At 56.9% G+C, this 16,822-nt stretch overlaps 10 protein-coding genes across 10 annotated transcripts; 4 read left to right on the forward strand and 6 right to left on the reverse strand.

Annotated features, from left to right (window-relative positions):
* Window positions 1-289: 289 nt before the first annotated feature.
* Window positions 290-1,509, forward strand: IE81DRAFT_324771 (sterol-binding-like protein). Its single transcript, XM_025514321.1, has 5 exons — window positions 290-441; window positions 843-920; window positions 1,040-1,106; window positions 1,203-1,269; window positions 1,362-1,509. The coding sequence occupies exons 1-5, from the start codon at window positions 352-354 to the stop codon at window positions 1,429-1,431; spliced, it is 372 nt and encodes a 123-aa protein (XP_025368428.1). The 5' UTR covers window positions 290-351; the 3' UTR covers window positions 1,432-1,509.
* An 822-nt stretch (window positions 1,510-2,331) lies between these two features.
* Window positions 2,332-3,261, reverse strand: IE81DRAFT_292133 (PR-1-like protein; the record flags this gene model as incomplete). The annotated part of the gene is made up of 4 exons (XM_025511938.1): window positions 2,332-2,654; window positions 2,849-2,906; window positions 2,980-3,001; window positions 3,077-3,261. Coding segments are annotated over 4 exons (588 nt in total), but the record flags the coding sequence as incomplete, so codon positions are not given.
* IE81DRAFT_324773 (hypothetical protein) lies at window positions 3,172-3,859 on the forward strand. Its single transcript, XM_025514322.1, has one exon. The coding sequence runs from the start codon at window positions 3,400-3,402 to the stop codon at window positions 3,778-3,780; it is 381 nt and encodes a 126-aa protein (XP_025368430.1). The 5' UTR covers window positions 3,172-3,399; the 3' UTR covers window positions 3,781-3,859.
* Window positions 3,860-7,069: 3,210 nt separating this feature from the next.
* Window positions 7,070-9,419, reverse strand: IE81DRAFT_342203 (cation efflux protein). Its single transcript, XM_025515686.1, has 4 exons — window positions 8,989-9,419; window positions 8,769-8,860; window positions 8,544-8,694; window positions 7,070-8,467 (listed from the first exon to the last, which is right to left on the reverse strand). Exons 1-4 carry the CDS (start codon window positions 9,065-9,067, stop codon window positions 7,200-7,202), a joined length of 1,590 nt encoding a protein of 529 aa, XP_025368431.1. The 5' UTR covers window positions 9,068-9,419; the 3' UTR covers window positions 7,070-7,199.
* IE81DRAFT_183104 (hypothetical protein) lies at window positions 8,748-9,575 on the reverse strand. Its single transcript, XM_025510719.1, has 2 exons — window positions 8,989-9,575; window positions 8,748-8,860 (listed from the first exon to the last, which is right to left on the reverse strand). Exon 1 carries the CDS (start codon window positions 9,525-9,527, stop codon window positions 9,156-9,158), a length of 372 nt encoding a protein of 123 aa, XP_025368432.1. The 5' UTR covers window positions 9,528-9,575; the 3' UTR covers window positions 8,748-8,860; window positions 8,989-9,155.
* Window positions 9,576-10,196: 621 nt separating this feature from the next.
* On the reverse strand, window positions 10,197-11,986 carry IE81DRAFT_324777 (glutaredoxin). The gene is made up of 4 exons (XM_025514323.1): window positions 11,365-11,986; window positions 10,802-11,237; window positions 10,634-10,716; window positions 10,197-10,542 (listed from the first exon to the last, which is right to left on the reverse strand). Exons 1-4 carry the CDS (start codon window positions 11,539-11,541, stop codon window positions 10,495-10,497), a joined length of 744 nt encoding a protein of 247 aa, XP_025368433.1. The 5' UTR covers window positions 11,542-11,986; the 3' UTR covers window positions 10,197-10,494.
* A 221-nt stretch (window positions 11,987-12,207) lies between these two features.
* On the forward strand, window positions 12,208-14,713 carry IE81DRAFT_324778 (hypothetical protein). Its single transcript, XM_025514324.1, has 6 exons — window positions 12,208-13,178; window positions 13,439-13,647; window positions 13,749-13,890; window positions 13,972-14,131; window positions 14,207-14,349; window positions 14,455-14,713. The coding sequence occupies exons 1-6, from the start codon at window positions 12,636-12,638 to the stop codon at window positions 14,530-14,532; spliced, it is 1,275 nt and encodes a 424-aa protein (XP_025368434.1). The 5' UTR covers window positions 12,208-12,635; the 3' UTR covers window positions 14,533-14,713.
* Window positions 14,714-15,169: 456 nt separating this feature from the next.
* On the reverse strand, window positions 15,170-15,718 carry IE81DRAFT_324779 (hypothetical protein). Its single transcript, XM_025514325.1, has 2 exons — window positions 15,465-15,718; window positions 15,170-15,373 (listed from the first exon to the last, which is right to left on the reverse strand). Exons 1-2 carry the CDS (start codon window positions 15,475-15,477, stop codon window positions 15,198-15,200), a joined length of 189 nt encoding a protein of 62 aa, XP_025368435.1. The 5' UTR covers window positions 15,478-15,718; the 3' UTR covers window positions 15,170-15,197.
* Window positions 15,719-15,930: 212 nt separating this feature from the next.
* On the reverse strand, window positions 15,931-16,525 carry IE81DRAFT_183274 (hypothetical protein). Its single transcript, XM_025510720.1, has one exon. The coding sequence runs from the start codon at window positions 16,373-16,375 to the stop codon at window positions 15,989-15,991; it is 387 nt and encodes a 128-aa protein (XP_025368436.1). The 5' UTR covers window positions 16,376-16,525; the 3' UTR covers window positions 15,931-15,988.
* Window positions 16,526-16,547: 22 nt separating this feature from the next.
* On the forward strand, window positions 16,548-16,736 carry IE81DRAFT_315462 (hypothetical protein; the record flags this gene model as incomplete). The annotated part of the gene is made up of 1 exon (XM_025512530.1): window positions 16,548-16,736. A coding segment is annotated over one exon (189 nt), but the record flags the coding sequence as incomplete, so codon positions are not given.
* Between the last annotated feature and the right edge of the window lie 86 nt (window positions 16,737-16,822).

A 16,822-nucleotide genomic window follows, 5' to 3' on the forward strand; every position in this document is an offset into this window, starting at 1 on the left:
GCAGGCGTCTGACCCGCCTTTCTCCAGCCCCCCTCTCCCCGCATGCTCCCCCCCGCAAAGGCGCATAGACGTTGCTTACACCAGCCCCGCGCTGCTGAAAGCCCAACGCTTGCCGCGCGTTGCAACGTACGTCTTGCGCGCGGTGCATGGGCTGCCTTGCCTGGCTCTTCTCTGCATCCGAGCGCTCGTGAGTGGTTGAGTGTGCGGATGCGCTAAAAGCCGACATGCTCGCTCGCTCATGCCCTTCATCCCTTCCCATCCACATCATCCTCTACGCAAGATTACTTTCCCCCAAAGCCTCACAGCTCTCAAAAAGACTTTCAGCCTCACCCACGCACACATCGAGTCAAAATGTCAGACTTCAAGTCCAAGGCTTTGTTCGACCAGATCACTGAGGGTCTCAACGGCATGTCCGACAAGGAGAAGAAGGACATTCAAAAGGTGAGTGTGACTTCACACGGTCTGGTCATCAGTGGAGCTGGCGCTTGGACGGGCGGCCTTGTAATGAGATCTCGCCTCCACGGAGGACGACAGCAGGCCAACCTGGCCTCCCAAGCGAGATTCAGCCCTGGCGCTCTACCCCTTCAGCGCTAAGGAACTCAGCAGTGTCGAGCGAGTCTCCGAGACCTCTCTCCTTCTTTGGCATCATTCCTCGACTCTTTTTTTTTTTTTTCAGAGTGTGTAGGAGGGTGCCCTGCAGGTTGCACTTGTATTATCGCACACCAACTCGAGCGAAGCGGCATTGCTTTCACAAGGTTCACCTTTGCTCACCTCTGATCCTTCCCCGCTCCCCCTTCTCTCACCACGCCTTTGCGCCGCGAATCCGCGGATCCGACGAGTAGAAGACCAACGGTGTCTTCGAGCTCCACATCAAGAACGGCGCCGGCAAGGAGTACGTTCACACCATCGACCTCAAGAAGGTGAGTCTGCTACTCGGAACTGCTTGTTGGTCTGGCCATGCATGCCAGTCAGAGGCTTTCCCTTGCCGCGCTCGCAGAGCATTGTTCGCTCACTCATTCGTCCTTTTTGCCTTGATCAGAACGCCGAGTCTTACGAGGGCAAGGCAAAGGGCAAGGCTGACGTCACCATCAACTGCACTGATGACAGTGAGTGTTGTCACACAGTACCGCAAATGCACGATTGTGCGACCACGATTGAATCGCTTTTTGACCTTGTTCCATCATGTTCATTCATTCACTCAGCCTTCATGGACATGGCCGACGGCAAGGTCAACGGCCAGAAGGCCTTCATGTCCGGCAAGCTGAAGGTGTGAGTACCGCGCTGGAGATGCATTGCCAGCCCTTGGAGACCACACGCGTGGTCTGATGATTCTGACTAATGTGCAATGTTTGGTGACACAGCAAGGGCAACATCATGCTCGCCACCAAGCTTGATGGTGTGCTCAAGTCTCAGCAAAAGGCGAAGATGTAAAGTGCTTCAGCGACGTCAATCTCGTTTGGCTCTGGGCAGGTCGAGGGGAAGCGGCAAAGCATGCGAGCGGATGTGGTATGAGGAGAGCGAGAAGCTATTCTCGCCATCCTCTTGCGCCTCCGCGGTGAGCCAAGGCGGCTGGCTTGATTGCTTGGCCGTCACCCTTCCTTCGCCTTTCCCCGCTCAATGTCACTTTTAAAGCTGGAATGCAATCTGTGATAGTCTGTGCAACTGCAAAGTGCGCGAGCGATAGTGTCTGAGTTGCTGCGAATCTCCGTAAGCATGGTTCGACGAGGCTGTGCTGAAGCTGCAATCGCTGGCAAATGTTATGGCGAGATGCCAAAAAAATTGGCTCAGTGCCCGAATGCCGTGATCCGAGCACCTGAAACAACTCGTTCATCCGAGCGGGAGGAAAGGCTGACTTGATCATGGCATGATCCTTCATCTCCTCGACACGTATTTGCATCGACGGACACGTGTCGTATACCTCAGGTAGGGCCAGGAACACATTCTGGGAAGGTTTGCAATGCCGGCACGGCTGCCCGGCGCGCGCTCAGACACCATTGGCAGAATCAACAAGTCCTTCAAACGGGTCCATGGAAAGGATGAAAATTGAGAGTGCTGGCTGGGGGCAATGAAGGGCGCTGTGATTGGCGGTACAATGAGTGAATCGGTCTAGTGGGCCATGGGGCTGCAGAGTCGGGGCACAGAAGTGCGTGGTGACGGGAGTCGAGATGCTTGCCAGCAAGACTTGGATTGTGGTGATGTATGCGCGCCAAATGATTGGGGGAGGGAAGGGGGGTTTCCTGTTCGAACATGAGATTCAAGAAGATTCGCGACTGGAAGACGAGCAGTGTTTTGTTGGGCTTGTGGGTACTACTCGAGCCACTGTACTCAATCTTATGTGGTGCCGCTGTGCCACGACTGCGACTTTCGGTAGCTCGAACGCCGCGAAGACGATTTGCTGCCGTTGTTCTTTGTGCGCACAGCTCGATCGCTGCTGGCAGCTTGCGGAGCGGCCACCTCTTGCTGAAACTCTCCTAGCACGTTGCCAGGAGGATTGTATTCGCAGAAGACGACGTATCCCTCGCCGAAGGAGGAACCAAAGCCCAAGTCATTGCCGGAGCACTTTGCTTTGGCGCAGCCAACGGCGTCAGTGTCACTCCAAACGATCTGAGTGAAGTGTCCCGTCGCTTCTGAGAAGCCGCCACTTCCAAAGTCGTCTGCAGCAGCAGCGCGTGAGGCCGAGCGTGTGAGTGCATTGCCCGAGACTTGTCAGATGCGGCTCGTGACTCACACTGGGTAATCTGCGTATCACGCAGACGCCAGACCGATAATAAGGAGATGAGCAGATGAGCAGATACTATGTGCAAGATACGCGGCAGCTCAGTCTCAACCACCGACGACGCACTGGCACTTACCTCATTGTACCAACTACCAACGACCTCGGAGACAGGCGGATCGCTGGTGGAGGCCTAGATAATGGTCATGCGTATTGTCATCTATCCACGCTGCCTGATATTGTGCGCGTGCGACGAGGCTGCTCACATAGATGTTCTCGCCCCATTGACTGATCGCAGACAGGGCACGGTGAGCCTCGGCTCGTTCCTGGCTTCCGAAAAGTAGGAGACAAGAGATGACTCACCCATGCGTATGCTCGAACTTGCATCGGTTGGCAGCCTCTTGAGCAGCAGCTTGGAGTTTCGTCTGCCAAGACAGCTCTTGTACTGCGTGCCTTTTGCGATAATAATTGTGGTACCTGAGATATCCGCGAGCGCTCACGGTGCCGCCATTGCCTCCGGCGCTGTAAAGTCCCATATCGCCGCTCGGCTGTTTCTTGCTCCCTTTGCCTGCTTCAGTCGGAGAATTCGTGTCAGCAGGGTGCCCGTTATTGGAGGCACTTTGGTCGTTAACGGCGGGGGGGCTCGTGTCCTTGGGGGCGGTATTGGCCCCCTTCTCGTACCCGGCATGGCCATCGTCATTGCCATCGTTATCGTCACCGTCACCGTCGTCGGCATCGTTACCGTCACCGTCACCGTCACCGTCACCGTCACCGTCACCGTCACCGTCACCGTCACCGTCGTCGTCACCGTCGTCCTCATCGTCATCGACACTGTCATCGACATCGGTATCGGTATCGTCACCGGAATCATTGCCGCTGCGGTTACCGCCGCCACCACTGGTGTCATCGTGACCATGTCGACCGTGATCATGGCTTGCGCCAACATGCCTACCGCTGTCGCTGTGCTCATCGTGGCTGCCACCACCTCCCTCGATCTGACGCACAGGAGCTCGACAAGACCTACCTTGGAGCGAGGGAGGTTGCGCAGCTGGCTGTTCGGGGTGTGAAGGATCCTTTTGATGGCCATGTTTGAAATGCTTACCGCGTCCGTGTTTGTGGAGATGCTTGTGGTGCTTCTTGTCACCATTGCTACTGGATATGCTAGCTTCGCTTGAAGCATGGGCGAATGCTTGCGCTTGCGCCTGCGCGTGGGTGTGCCCACCGCCCGACTTGTTCCACTTTGACCTATGACGTATTCTTCGAGCGAATTTTCTTGCCCTTGGCGCAAGGTCCCTGACCACACTTTTCCAGCTATGAGATCCTGCGCCCTCCTCCTCCTTGCGTTCTCTCCTTGCGAGCGAAAGATGCAGCTCGGCGTCCTGCCGGGCAATGCGCAGAGTGTCGTCCACGCCTTCGCCGCTCCCTTCCGGTGTGGAGCGTCGCTGTAGCCAGCAAGGGCCGATGGAGGTCAGCATGTCGGTGCTGTGCTCCAGCTAGCCAATCATGCACTCACGGGTAAGGCCACCTGGTCACTTGGGGCTCTCTGAATGTCGTCGGCTTCGGCTTGACGGCCAAACGGCGACACTCGACGTGCAAAACGAGACATCAAGCCCCGACGTTGCAGTTCCTCCAGATTCGAAACAGTCGCCCGCTCACCATAGCGGCGTGGCACGAGCTGCGCGGGCTGAGCTGTGACATTACTGCTGTCGAGGGTGAAGATGCGGGTGCATGGTGTCTGCCTGTCAGCTGCTTGCACTTCACGCAGCGGGGGAGACCGTTGCACCTCTGCTCACCACAGCGCGTACAGTACCACGAGGGCAAGTGCATAGAGTGGCAAGAACTGCATAATGCGTAGCGACGAGCTCAACAGGTCAAATGATGCGGTCAAGAACTGATGCTTTTGTGGCAGACCGCTTGGGTGCTGCAGTGTGGGGTGGACCAGGATGCTGACCGGAGACCTCCTTTTGGTCGCTGTGTACGGAACAGGGACGATGCGCAGCTCTGTTTGCTGCGAGTAAGTACGGATGGGGTGCAGAGAAAAGATGTGAGCTGGCCGGTGGAGTGAGAGCTTGGAGGTGACGCGGCGAGGAAGCGCCGTGCGAGCAGGTGATGGGGAGATGGGCCACAAAGAAGGAGGTGTGGCCTTCAAAGAAGTAGGCAACGCTAGTGTTCCTTAAATGGCATCTCAGCCATGCCACCAAGCACACCGCGTCGTCGGCAGGTCGACAGAGCAGCAGTGGGAAACGAGAGAAGGGGGGGAAGAAAAGCCTGCAGCAGCACACAGCGCGGTTGGCCAAGCAGCCTGCTGATGCTTCCAAGGCAGGTAAGGATTTGCCACCAGTGAGTAGCTGTAGCTAGCAGATCCATGGCAGCTGCATGGTAGATCCTCGGGCGGACATGAGTGTGTGTAGACGCCTTTGTTGGAGTGCGAATGCTGCTTTGGTTTGCGATGCTATGCGGTCGCATATGGTCAGCTGCTTGCACGCTGCACCCGACCACTCTGTAGACACTCTCGCTTGATCGATCGTGACTCACGAGTATGGTGTACCTGCAACGGGTGTGGTGCGACGCCCAGCCCGCCGTCATGACCTTACCTTGATTACCACCCCAGCTCTGCACGCGTACCTATATACCGCGTCCCTGTCCAGCTGTGAGCCTTCTGCACAGGTGTTTCTGATGGACGCACGAACGAGGAGCTGCGTTGTTCTCATATTGCTGCGGCGTGCGGTAGGCCAGCCAAGTGTGGATCTCGTCCTGACTTGCAGTGCCCGCGCTCGCCCTGTTCAAGACTCACGACCGGTGAAGCTGCGTCTTGTCCCTCCACTTGGACGCCGGCTGAGCTCTGCACCGAGGAGAAAGTGCTTGTGTTACAGCACATATGCTTGCTAGCATTCAAGGCTGTGACTGCTTGACTGTGCTGGGACCGATCGCGATGCGTAGAGCGCGAAACTCGAGGCTCGAGACTATGCGACCGCGTTCCTAGGCTCAGCTCAGGCTAGCCGAGACAAAAGGCTCGCGTCTTGAGTCAAGCCTGCTCTACACAGGCCTCTTCCGAATCGCCGTCTGCTTTGTTCATTCGCCTTTGGCTTGGTACCCTTGATTGCGCAATTGTGAATGCATGCTCTTGTCGTTGTTGCACCTTGCGGTGCGCCAAGGTGGATGGTATCATGGTCTACATAGCTGACAGGCGGTGCAGGGCGCGGCCGTGGGTCAATTCACGATGGCATGCCATGCACACGCGCGCGTGTGCACCTCAGCCTCGTCATCAGTCACGGAGTGAGGCCTTCTTGTCCCAATCGTGAGTCGCGAGTCGCGGGTGTGATTGCTCCATTGGCTCATCGAGCGCAATCGTCGTGCCTATACGTGCAGCTGCGCACGACGAGTCATGTCTGCCCTTCGAGTATGGGAGCAGCTTAATTGCCAAAATGATGTGAGTGGTCCGTGCTGTCGGGACCGCGGCTCCACAGTACCCCTTGTCCAACTCCACGCATGCATGCATGCATCAGCGCCCGCGTGCAACTGAATTCCTTTGTGTAGCGATATACAGCCGTCAGGTCTTCTTCATTCGGCCTTGTCGTGTGAGAGAGTGGTGACGAGGCGTACGGGAAGAAAGGCTTCTTCATCGATTTCGACTTTGCGTGGGATGCTAGCTGACTCGTGCCCGCCGTCGGCGTCTCTACGTGTCGCACAAGTTTTTCGCGCCTCCAATCGTCAATCAGAGCTGTGGTCAGGCTTGTTTTCACAGGCTGAGCAGACAGCATGCTCGCGACTCGTGACTCCACTTGCAGCGGGCCGGTCAGCCCATGCTGAGCTGATGTCGCGCGGTCCTGATGGCGACGACGACCACCGCACGAATACCTGCATCCAACGCGTCTCGACAGCAAAAGCGCATGCCTCTCCTTGCCAGGCATGGCACGGGGTCAAAAGCAAAAGGAAGCACCTTGGCCATTACACACCTCACAATAAATTTACAGCAGTAGTAAGGGGGGAGTTGTGAAAGGGCAGAGATCGAGAATGTGTGCAACGAAGCGATTGAATCGTCAGTCCGAGAAGTTGCTCTACGTCAGAGGACAGGGCATACCTATTCTGCGTGACGAAAGCTGACGCAGGAGTGGAGGGCTTCTGGCCAGCCACGGTCAGCACGACAACTTCGTGCAGGTCCAAATGAAGAAGGACATGCCTGTATGCCCTGAGCTTCAAGCATAGCAGCATGAGCGTGCCACAAATTGTGTGCAAGATCGTTTAATGCGAGTGATCGTGTCCCTCGTGTCCACTCCGCGTCGATCGCGCTCGAGGTGTAGTCGATGCGGTGGGTGTCGCGGCTGCCGCTATCGCCGCGGATGCGCTAGTAGCACTGCGAGGTGGTGGGCAGCAAGAATCACCAGCACAGGACGCGTCTGGTCCACAGGTGATGAGGCATGCTGTCTCATTGCGCGACTGATCGCGTTCGGAACGATGTTAGCAGAAGGTCAGCATCCCGTCGCCGTCATGCTAGAGCGGCAGCAGGGCTCGACGATGCACTCACCAGTTCGCTCTCCACCAATGTTCCTTCCTCTGTAATAAGTCGGCCTTGCGCATCCGTCTCCTCGGGGGCAACGTTGACTCCGCTCATCCTTGCAGCCGTCTTGAGCCCTCCCCGAACAAATTCCGGCTGAATGGTGGCGGCATGCACTCCCCAGCTGTGCAGAATCGTTCGGAGCTCCTGAGCGATTTGCATGTACCGCTCGTCTTGTCCTGGTCCGCAGTCCACCAGAACGTGCATGCTGGCAATGATGGTAGATTCTGACAATTGCCACACGTGAAGCTCGTGAATGCTCAGAACCCCCGGGGTCTCGACCAGCTGAGCCCGCACGTCGTCCAAGGGTACGGAGGGAGGCACGCCTTGCAACAAGATGAAGCTGGCAGACTTGACCAGTGGCAGGGCACTGTGGAAGATGATGATGGTGATCAAGAAGCTGATTGCGGGGTCGGTGTAGAACCGCCAAGAGTATGTCGTCAACAGAATGAACAATCCTGATGCGATGACCCCCACGTTTCCAAGAGCATCCCCAAGCACGTGTAGGAAGACGCCCTGCATGTTCATCGATCCGTGAGAGTGGCTATGGCCACCGTGCGAGTGGCCATGGCCACCGTGCGAGTGGCCGCCGTCTCCGCCGTGATTGTGCGAATGCCCATGCTCTTCGTCACTGTGGTCGTGACTGTGTCCATGCTCTTGACTGTGCTCGTTGCCATCCTCGTCGTGAGCATGCGCGTGAGCTTTGCTCTTCTGACCAAGCCAGCTTCGGCCTTTCTTGGTGGCGTTGGCGGCGTGGCCGCTTTCGATGTCGTGAGCATGGACTGTTGAGCCGTAGCCGGTGGACGAACCGGTCGCGGCATTAGTATTCAGACGCTCCCTCTCTCCCCGCGCCGGCTGCTCATAGCCCAGCTCCTGCGCAGCTTTCACCACATAGGCTCTAGTGGTCGCAGGGTGACCAAAGAGCGATGACACGCTGTCCTGGCGCCTACGTCCATTAGCAGAAGGTGAAGCGACCACGGTAGCCGCCGAGGCTTCCGATTCCGCACGCTCCTCGATGTTGTCGGCCGCAGTAGAACCTGCTCCGCTGGTGGATGAGGGTAGGGCCTTGGTACCGTGGGAGTGTCCATGGGAATGCCCACCATGCGAGTGGCCGTGATCGTGGAACAGGAATAGTCCAACAATGTTTGAGGCCAGTCCCAAGGATCCAACAATCACCACGAGCTTGGGGTTGGAGACCTCTGATCACGAGGCCAGGGTGCGTGTATGCTAGAGAAGTCAGCGAAAGATCGAGTCGCACAACTCGTGACAGCTCACCGGTGATGTTGACAGCTCGCTCGATGGCCTCCATGAAGATGCTGAAGCACAACGCCAAGAGGAAGACACCATTGACGAGCGCGCCTAATATCTCGGCCCGCTGCCACCCATAAGAGTATCTCGGGTCCTTGGCGTGATCGCGCGTAGAGAGCTGCGTTGATGGGGAGCGAGGGTCACCTTGTGAGCTGAACAGAGGTGGACGATGCAGCGGGCCTAGATACTCACTCTCAGGGCGTACAAGGCGACAACCAAACTCATCACATCGTTGAGCATGTGGAAGGAATCGGCGACCAGAGCCAACGACCCTACCGAATAGCCTTGATTCAAGCGAGAGGGTATGAAGTCAGCTTGGTCTGCCTTGCCACAGCCACTGTTGAGATGCAGGGTAGAGGGGTGGCCGGGGCCGATGGGTCGGAGATGCAGCAGGTGTCAAGCCACGACTCACCCACGATAATTTCCACGAGGAAGAAGACGACATCGATCACCAACAAGGTGATGATGCGAGCTTCCTTGCCAAAGCCCATGTCGGAAAGGGGGAGTATTTGAAGACAAAGAACGTTGGTTGGATGTGCTTCAGAAGCTGTGAGACTCGTGCTGAGGAACGAAAGGGGATCACAAGGGGACGGCCACTTCTCTTCTTGCTCGGGGCGGTGTGGGCCGACTACGGGACTGTGAGCCAGTGTGTGCACGGAGGAAAATGGACCAGAAGAAGGTGATGAGGGAAAAGAGAAGCGGAGGAAGTGTCGTCCTTGTCGGTCGGTTGCCTGGCTGCTGCAACGCTGCAACAGGGGATGAGGTGGCTGGATCGATGGTCGATGCGGCAGGATATGCCGGTGTTGGGTGTGTACAGGCGGGCGGGCAAGAGGGGGAAAACCATGCAGGCCTGCATATGCCCTCCCAGAACCAAAATCTCGATCTCATCACATTTTGATTGAATCTCGATCGGTCTACAAGGCGCGCGCCCGACCCACGCGGGCGGCTCATCTCGATCACGCACTGGTACGCGCGTTGCGGCTAAAGTTGAAGTCGGCGGGACCTTCAGCGATTATAGATTCAAGATTCACTCACACCGATTCGACATTTTTATTATTTGATTGCACGCTGCGCTTGGCTGTGTAAGTCCGTGCCTTCGCGCAGGCTAATCTCTCAAGCGAGGCTGAGAGAAGGACGATCGGAGTGCGCAGCCGACAAGTTCGGGGATAAGCCGCAAGCGGAAAGAAGCGCAGCAGACTGCTGATCGCGGCTATACCTCGACGTCGATGCTTTTGCGCGCGTGGCGGCGATGAGCTGCGACGCACAAGTCTTCTCGCAACCCTTGAGGCTCTGAATTGCACACGCGATCGTAATCCTGGTCTGGTTTCTTTTCACACTCGCCCGCCAGTCACAATTTGAGTCTGATGAGTGTATGCGGTGCACAGCATTCGCCATCGCAAACGAGGACATCGCGCCGGCTGAATCAGCAGCATCGAGCAATTCAGTGTGCACAATGCTGCCACCTCCGCAGTACAATGAGCAAATGCAGCTCGATTGAACGCCAAATTGAGCAAGGCGCGAGCGGCAAAGGTGGGAAGAAGGTGAATTACAGCCATGACGGCAGCTCTGCGAAGACTGATTGACGTGCATTTGGCCGGCGAGTGTCTCTCGGGCCCCAGCCGCCGCGACCGCCCTGCCTATCTCTGCAAATTGAGACATCCCATGTCGCGAGGGGAGCAGCTTGAAATGACTGTTGGCAATCGAACGGGTCATTTGACGGTGCAGCAAATCGGCACATCCCAGGCTCTTGATAGCGAGCATGCAGCACGCGATGCTTGCGCACGAGTTCATCTTTCGTACTGTACAAGGATTATCATTGCCACAGATTGACTAACGGAAGGGGTGGAGAGGGGCTGTAGGCACCTTTTCTTTCACTGCCGCTACTTGGCGCTGCGGGTCACCCGAAAGAACTCTGCGGTCAAGCTCCCTCCAAAAGTTCGCGGAACTCGCCCGTCTCGATCTGTTCCTAAGTGTGCGAATGAGCGAGGCAGACCAGACGTTGGCACAAATTTAGCAGGGCATCCATCGGCTCGCGCAAGATGCAGCGGCAGACGTACCTTGAGAATGTCGAGCCCACCGATGAGCTCGCCGTTGACAACGATCTGCGGGAATGTGGGCCAGTCGTTCAATTTCTTGAGACCTGCAAATAGGAGAGCATATTGGGCCACTTCGCGCGTGAGCGATCACTTCAGAGTGCGTGTCTTGACTGCCATACTAGTACTCACCTTGCCTGACAGCTTCGTCCTGAAGGATGTCGAAGCTGCCGAATCGAACGCCTTCCTGCCTCAACAGGGCTACCGTCTTTTGGCTGAAACCGCAGCGGGGCTGATCGGGATTGCCCTTCATGAACAGCATCACCTTCTCCCTCTCCATCAGGCCCTTGCACCTCGATGCCAGCTCCTCGTCTGATTCCTGTTTGGGCACGTGATGCTCCTCGTAGCCTTGAGCAGACTGAATGGGAGCAGAGGTGTGAGAGAGGGGCCCGGAAGCAGCACCGTTTCCGTTCGAAGGAGCGGCATGGGAAGCGACGGCCGCGGATAATGCAGACGCGTTGGCCCCAATGATGCGCGAGAGGAGGGTGTGACCCTTGAGAAGGACAAAGGAAGGCACTGATTCGATGTCAAACGACTCAGAGATGTCGGGAAGCGCCTCGGCTTCAATCTGCAAGTCAGGAGGACAGTCGTAGTGCGGGCGACGGCAGGCGATGGCGGGCGATGGCGGGTGAGGTGTGTGGGTGAGCAACGAATATCAATCAGGTGATCAGGCTGCTGAATTCATCGACACTCACCTGCAAGACGAGGACAGCAGGCCACTTGACGGCCAGCTCCTCCACCACCTTGTTCATTTGCTCGCACGGCTCTGCCCAAGGCGCCCAAAAGTTGAGGAGGCTGACTCGATTGAGATCCTCTTGCATCAACGAGGTGAACTGCTCCGGGGAGCCGACGACAACCAGGTTGCTCGACATGTCGCTCAGTCACTTTTGGAAAGGCGAATGACTGCGGTCGAGTGTGTATGTATGCAGCGGGAGCGAGACGTTGCGGAGTCAGGTGGGTAGGCGGGCAGGCAGGCCGACCGGTCAGCGTCTTCAGAGAAGGCCGAAGGACTCGTTATCTGATCGAATTGTTAGTCCGCCGGAGGGGTATGGGAGAAGGCTCGCTATGATGAGCTGGTTGCTGCCCGAAGTGCACTCCAGTAGAGGTGCTGCTGGGGATGGCAGATGGTGTCGATGATGGTGGCGATTCAGTGTGGGTGGCAGATATGGGAGCTAAATCAGGCTGTGGTTGCGGTGTGTGTAGCCTTCGTGATTGGTCGGCCGGCAGGATGTGGCTGATGGTTGGCTATTTGCTGCTAGGCGAGAGCGCACCGGACTTACGCGCAGCTTGTATGCTTCCATTCAAATTGTGTGATTGATTGCTCGCAACGTTGACCGCTATTATTCACGATTCCTGAATTATTATTCAGTTTTCAACTCCGGCACGACCAGGCGGTGCCGTTTATACCGATCGGACACATCGCGACTTCGCGCAGCAGCAGCAGCAGCAGCTGTCGCTTCCATGCAGCATCGGTGACGTGCTCTCATCCATCTGCGCGCGCGCTTTTCATAGCAATCCAAGAATATCACAAATCAATCTTTCTTTCAAGCTGTTCCAACGTGACTGCAACAGACGAGTAAAAGGTCACGTGAAGTGCGACTCGAATGCATCCACGAACAGACTTACAAAAGGCCAATTTTTGACAAGAATTTGATTCCAGAAGCACACGATTATTATTCCCAATCTTGAATGGCTGAGCCTCATTAACGCCTACCTATGCTCAGCGACCTGCGCATGTCTCCTTACGACTGAGCCTCACTACCACCGACCAACGCTCAGCGATCATCGCATATCTCCTTCGTCACAGACACCACCTACTGCGACAAGCTTCAGCATCTATACGCACCAATTCTGGTCACGATCGACTCCTTCCGCAAAGAGCTGAAGCAGCAGCAGCCTACTAATCACTTTTCAGCCTTGCACACGAGCTTTGCTTGCCGCGCATTTCGTCGTCTCGCTCCAAGACATGGCTGACAGGACGAGCAAGTGGGACGCTGCTCCCGACGACGGCTCCAACGAGACCCGCGCATCAGCAGCAGCAGCAGCTGCTGCTGCCGCGGCCAAGATCGCTGCGCAATTCTCCCAGAGACAGGCAGCTGGCGCCGCATCGCCTCCGGGAGGCGCAGACAGGAGCGGCCACAATGCGAGCTCCCCACCGCTGAAGGATGGGGAAGGCAAGAGGAAGGAGGATCACGAACCCGAGTTCACGCACGACATTGAGATCAACGATCATAGGAATCGCTATATGCTGACCAAAGGACAGACTCAGACGCAGCTCTTCCAAGAGACGGGCGCGAGCGTGAGCACAAAGGGAACCTGGTATCCGGACAAGAGCATGGCCACGCCTCAGGATCCTCCCCTCTACCTGCACATTGCTGCCACCTCGCAAGAGATCCTGAACAAGGCCATCGCTGCGGTGGAGGAGCTCATCAAACAGGAACTACCTGACCTCAACCCCGACCCTCGTCGACATAGGCAAGAGAGGGAGGAGCGACCACCGCCTGAGAGAGTGAGTTTGTAACACGTCCAAGACCTTCGTTGCGCACTGCCCTGCCTTGCTGTGCGGCCACCCATATCGGTGCCGCCCGACAAGTGACCTTGCCAGGTGTGCACGGTGCCGCCCAATGCTCAGGTCACTTGTCGGACGGCACCGGTATGGATGGCCGCACATCAAGGCAGGGCAGTGCGCGACATTCATTCTGCTGCACATGTCATCGCGTACGTTCTGACCCTCATCCGACACGCGTGTCTGCTGTTCCCCACTTGCAGAGAAGATGGCCTGAAGACAAGGTGTACATCGACTTGGAGCCCTTGAGAAATTTCAACGTACGGGCAAAGGTCGTTGGACCCGGCGGTCTCTTTGTCAAGTACATTCAAGGGGAGACCGGTACGCGCGTGCAGATCAAGGGTCAAGGCAGTGGCTTCATCGAATCCGAGTTGGGTAGGGAAGGCGATGAGAAGATGCACGTCAGCATTGCGTGAGTCAGGCAATTTCGAGACTTGCTGGCAACTGCGACGCCATGCGTAATTTCATAGCTGACTACCCATTGTCTTGCACGCATCACGCTCTTGACGGCAGAGGACCTGATGAGGCACAGGTAAAGGCAGCGAAAGAACTGGCAGAAGATTTGCTCGATGCGGTCAAGAGCGAGTATGCGAAAGCCTACGCTGTGCTGCAACAGCAAGGCGTCTGGGTGCCTCCATTTGCTGGAGCTGCGGGGGTGAGTGCACTCGCATTACAAAGAACTTTGCGCACGCCTGCTGACGTCACCTCATTGTGCCGACCCGCTCTTTCTGTTCAGCAACAACAACAGCAGCCCTATGGCGCATACCAGCAGCAAGGCCAAGCCGGCTGGTACGGAGCTCAGGGACAAATGAGCGGAGGTCACGCTCAAGGTGGCATGCCACCCCAGCCTGATGATCCAGCACCCCCGCCTCCACCCGAAGATGCAGCCCCACCGCGTGAGTGAGATATTCAGAAGGCCCTCGATCACGTCTCTGCCGCTGAGTGACCGATTGATGATTCTGGCACCACAGCTCCTGGTGACGACTACGCACCACCCCCTCCAGCTGAGCAGAAGCGCTTCGTTCCTGCCACAGCGGCCCCCGCACCAATCAAGCAGAAGACGGCAGAAGAGCAAGCTCTGGAAAAGTATTGGGCGGACTACAAAAAGTGGCAAGTGAGTACTAGGAGCGGACTTGCGCATGCAGCCCCCAAGAAAGCAATGTGGCGCACAAGCACCGACCGGCAGCGTAATCTGACCCTCCGCTGTGTCTGCCGCCAGGAGTCCTACGTCGCCTACCACGGACGAGTGCCGACCAAAGATGAGGGTGGTCAAGACATTCCGTCTGAATTTCGTTAACAAAAGTCGATGACGGAACGCCAGCCTCACGCGTTGGAATCACGCAACCCTAGCCTAGCGGCACTGATGCTCGCAGATAGCAAACGTCATCCCACAACGGCGCTCTCTAGTGACCCACGCATGCGCAAGCCGTCCTCTGCATCCAGATGTTGAAATCAATGCGATGCATGCGTAAGGTGATGAGACTGACGAAGGCTGCTGCGAATGCTACTCGGTGATGTGGAAGATGATCATGAATGCTACCAGTGATGTTACACATAAGAGGTCGTTGGTATAGTGAAGGAAGCGAAGCAGTCCACAACGTCGCTGATTCGTTGCTAGGATCAGAAAAGCGGTGAAGAGGAGTCAGCTATAGCTGAACACCACTTTGACCTGAAAACCCTTGCGGCCGGCCGGCGGCTTAGGACTACAGCAAAGACCCTGCATTCTACTCGCCCTACCATGCGCTCGCACTTGTCTACATCTGCCCTAGATCGCCAACACTGCTGATAGACGGCGACCTCTCCACATGCCAAGTTGGCGCCCCAGTGCTCGCGAAAGGTCTGCACCCCGCCCTGCCGATGCGCCGTCGGTTACGCTCCCGGTCCTTTCGCTATCACCGGGATCAGAGAATCACCGCAACGCGTACGTACTAACCTCAGCGGCGAGATGAAGTTCCGCGAGCGTCACAGCATCGCCAGGGGACCTTGCGTAATGGCTTCTCCTCCCGCTCGACCTGCAGTAGCTTCAGCAGCAGCAAGCATGAAGGAAGCGTTTGGTAGCTCGGCGCCCTTGACGTGTCTAAAGAGCACGACTATGATGCCCAGTACAAAGATGAGTGCGTGGAATGCTGGATGATTGACTGCGTGAGATATGTGCAAAGCCAGCCAGCCCTTGCGTCAGCGGTCACAGATTGGAAAGAGCTTGTCAAAAGGTGGCGGAGCAAAGCTCACCGGGGCACGCCATGGTGGATTGAGGGCCCAAGTAGTCTCAGCTCTTTGGTGAAGGTCAGAACTTCGCTCGTTTTGGATGCAAATTGGCCTGATGAGTGTTGCGAAGCGTTGCTGAAGTGATGGTCGTGTGTAGAAGAATGCGTGCGGTTGACGTCCATCTAGGGTGGTGTGGGTGGCGTCATAGTGTGGCGAAAGCTCCAGGATGAAGGAGCTCCAAAATCTTATTGAGAGTTGGAGCGGGCTGTGCGTGCACGGGACGCCGGCGAGCGTGCTCCAGCCTGCCAGAGCGCGTGAATTTCTCAGCAAGGCGGCCTCCACGTCGACAGCTTGCGTGACATCGTACGATTTGGAGCAATGGGAACCACGTGATGAGAGACCACGTGACCCCCACCTCGACGTCTCGCGGAGGAAATAATCTTGGCGCAGCGCAGGGCCGCATCTACATTCAAAGAGGCGAGGTCAGAAACTCTGATGAGCTCCCTTGCACACTGCAGCGCTCTCGTGACCCGCGCTTGGCTGCGAGACTAAAAGGCAGGTCGGTCAAGTGCAAAATGCTGACGCACGCTGATGCTTTCGCCGTCCGAGATAGGCGTGTGCGCGTGCTCACAACATGAGGTAAGGGAGGCGTCAGCGGCGACGCAGGCGGCGTTTGCGCACGGTCTGGAGTAATAAGGCGTCGGTGGCAACGCAGGCAGAAGTAAGTGGCGCCACCGTCGGTATAAGTAAGTGGCGCCACCGTCCGAGATACCGTAAAGGAAACATGACCTGGGTGTCGGGCGTTCTAAATTCGATGGCTTTGACACCCCCTTGCACCCAGCGCCTGACCGGAAGAAATGCCGCCGGCAGCCCCCCCCCCACGGGCCGCCGGCCGCGAAATAGCACATGGTTGCTGACACGCTTCGCCGCATCATGCAGCACTACTACCATCATCCCGACCGCGGTCTTCGCGAGCGGGGGTGTGACATTCGTCGCAAGCGCTGTGGGCCTCGCGAAGCACCGAGAGACCCTCAGCCCCACTTGCACGCCACACCCGACAGGGAAAAGTCCGCATTACGCGGACAAATCTATAGAACAAAGGCTTAGCCTCAGCGGATCGTAGCAACAAGGCTACTCTACCGTTTACAGCACCCCGTTCCCATTCAAGTCGTCTGCAAAGGATTTACCCCCGCCCATATTCGAGATTGCTATACGCGGACGAACCGGAGCGGCCTTTCCGCCGTCCGGCCGCTGCCCGCCATATACGGTGCACGGTCCCAAAGGACCTATGTGTAACACAAGTGACATGTGCGGGACCGACATCGTCGCTTCTGGCACGGATTCTGGCTTAGAGGCGTTCAGCCATTATCCAGCAGGTGGTA

Source organism: Ceraceosorus guamensis (genome assembly GCF_003144195.1).
Source record: "Ceraceosorus guamensis strain MCA 4658 unplaced genomic scaffold IE81scaffold_46, whole genome shotgun sequence".
NCBI lineage: Eukaryota > Fungi > Basidiomycota > Exobasidiomycetes > Ceraceosorales > Ceraceosoraceae > Ceraceosorus > Ceraceosorus guamensis.

Coding starts and splice junctions, on each gene's coding strand:
- IE81DRAFT_324771 (XM_025514321.1), top strand. CDS start 352: ATGTCAGACTTCAAGTCCAAGGCTTTGTTCGACCAGATCACTGAGGGT. Junction 442..842: donor AGAAGAAGGACATTCAAAAG/GTGAGTGTGACT, acceptor TCCGACGAGTAG/AAGACCAACGGTGTCTTCGA. Junction 1,270..1,361: donor ATGTCCGGCAAGCTGAAGGT/GTGAGTACCGCG, acceptor TTGGTGACACAG/CAAGGGCAACATCATGCTCG.
- IE81DRAFT_324773 (XM_025514322.1), top strand. CDS start 3,400: ATGGCCATCGTCATTGCCATCGTTATCGTCACCGTCACCGTCGTCGGC.
- IE81DRAFT_342203 (XM_025515686.1), bottom strand. CDS start 9,067: ATGGGCTTTGGCAAGGAAGCTCGCATCATCACCTTGTTGGTGATCGAT. Junction 8,861..8,988: donor CCTCGTGGAAATTATCGTGG/GTGAGTCGTGGC, acceptor GCTTGAATCAAG/GCTATTCGGTAGGGTCGTTG. Junction 8,695..8,768: donor TCGCCTTGTACGCCCTGAGA/GTGAGTATCTAG, acceptor CCATCAACGCAG/CTCTCTACGCGCGATCACGC.
- IE81DRAFT_183104 (XM_025510719.1), bottom strand. CDS start 9,527: ATGAGCCGCCCGCGTGGGTCGGGCGCGCGCCTTGTAGACCGATCGAGA.
- IE81DRAFT_324777 (XM_025514323.1), bottom strand. CDS start 11,541: ATGTCGAGCAACCTGGTTGTCGTCGGCTCCCCGGAGCAGTTCACCTCG. Junction 11,238..11,364: donor CTGCTGTCCTCGTCTTGCAG/GTGAGTGTCGAT, acceptor CCTGACTTGCAG/ATTGAAGCCGAGGCGCTTCC. Junction 10,717..10,801: donor GGACGAAGCTGTCAGGCAAG/GTGAGTACTAGT, acceptor TCCTATTTGCAG/GTCTCAAGAAATTGAACGAC.
- IE81DRAFT_324778 (XM_025514324.1), top strand. CDS start 12,636: ATGGCTGACAGGACGAGCAAGTGGGACGCTGCTCCCGACGACGGCTCC. Junction 13,891..13,971: donor CATTTGCTGGAGCTGCGGGG/GTGAGTGCACTC, acceptor CTTTCTGTTCAG/CAACAACAACAGCAGCCCTA. Junction 14,132..14,206: donor CGAAGATGCAGCCCCACCGC/GTGAGTGAGATA, acceptor CTGGCACCACAG/CTCCTGGTGACGACTACGCA.
- IE81DRAFT_183274 (XM_025510720.1), bottom strand. CDS start 16,375: ATGATGCGGCGAAGCGTGTCAGCAACCATGTGCTATTTCGCGGCCGGC.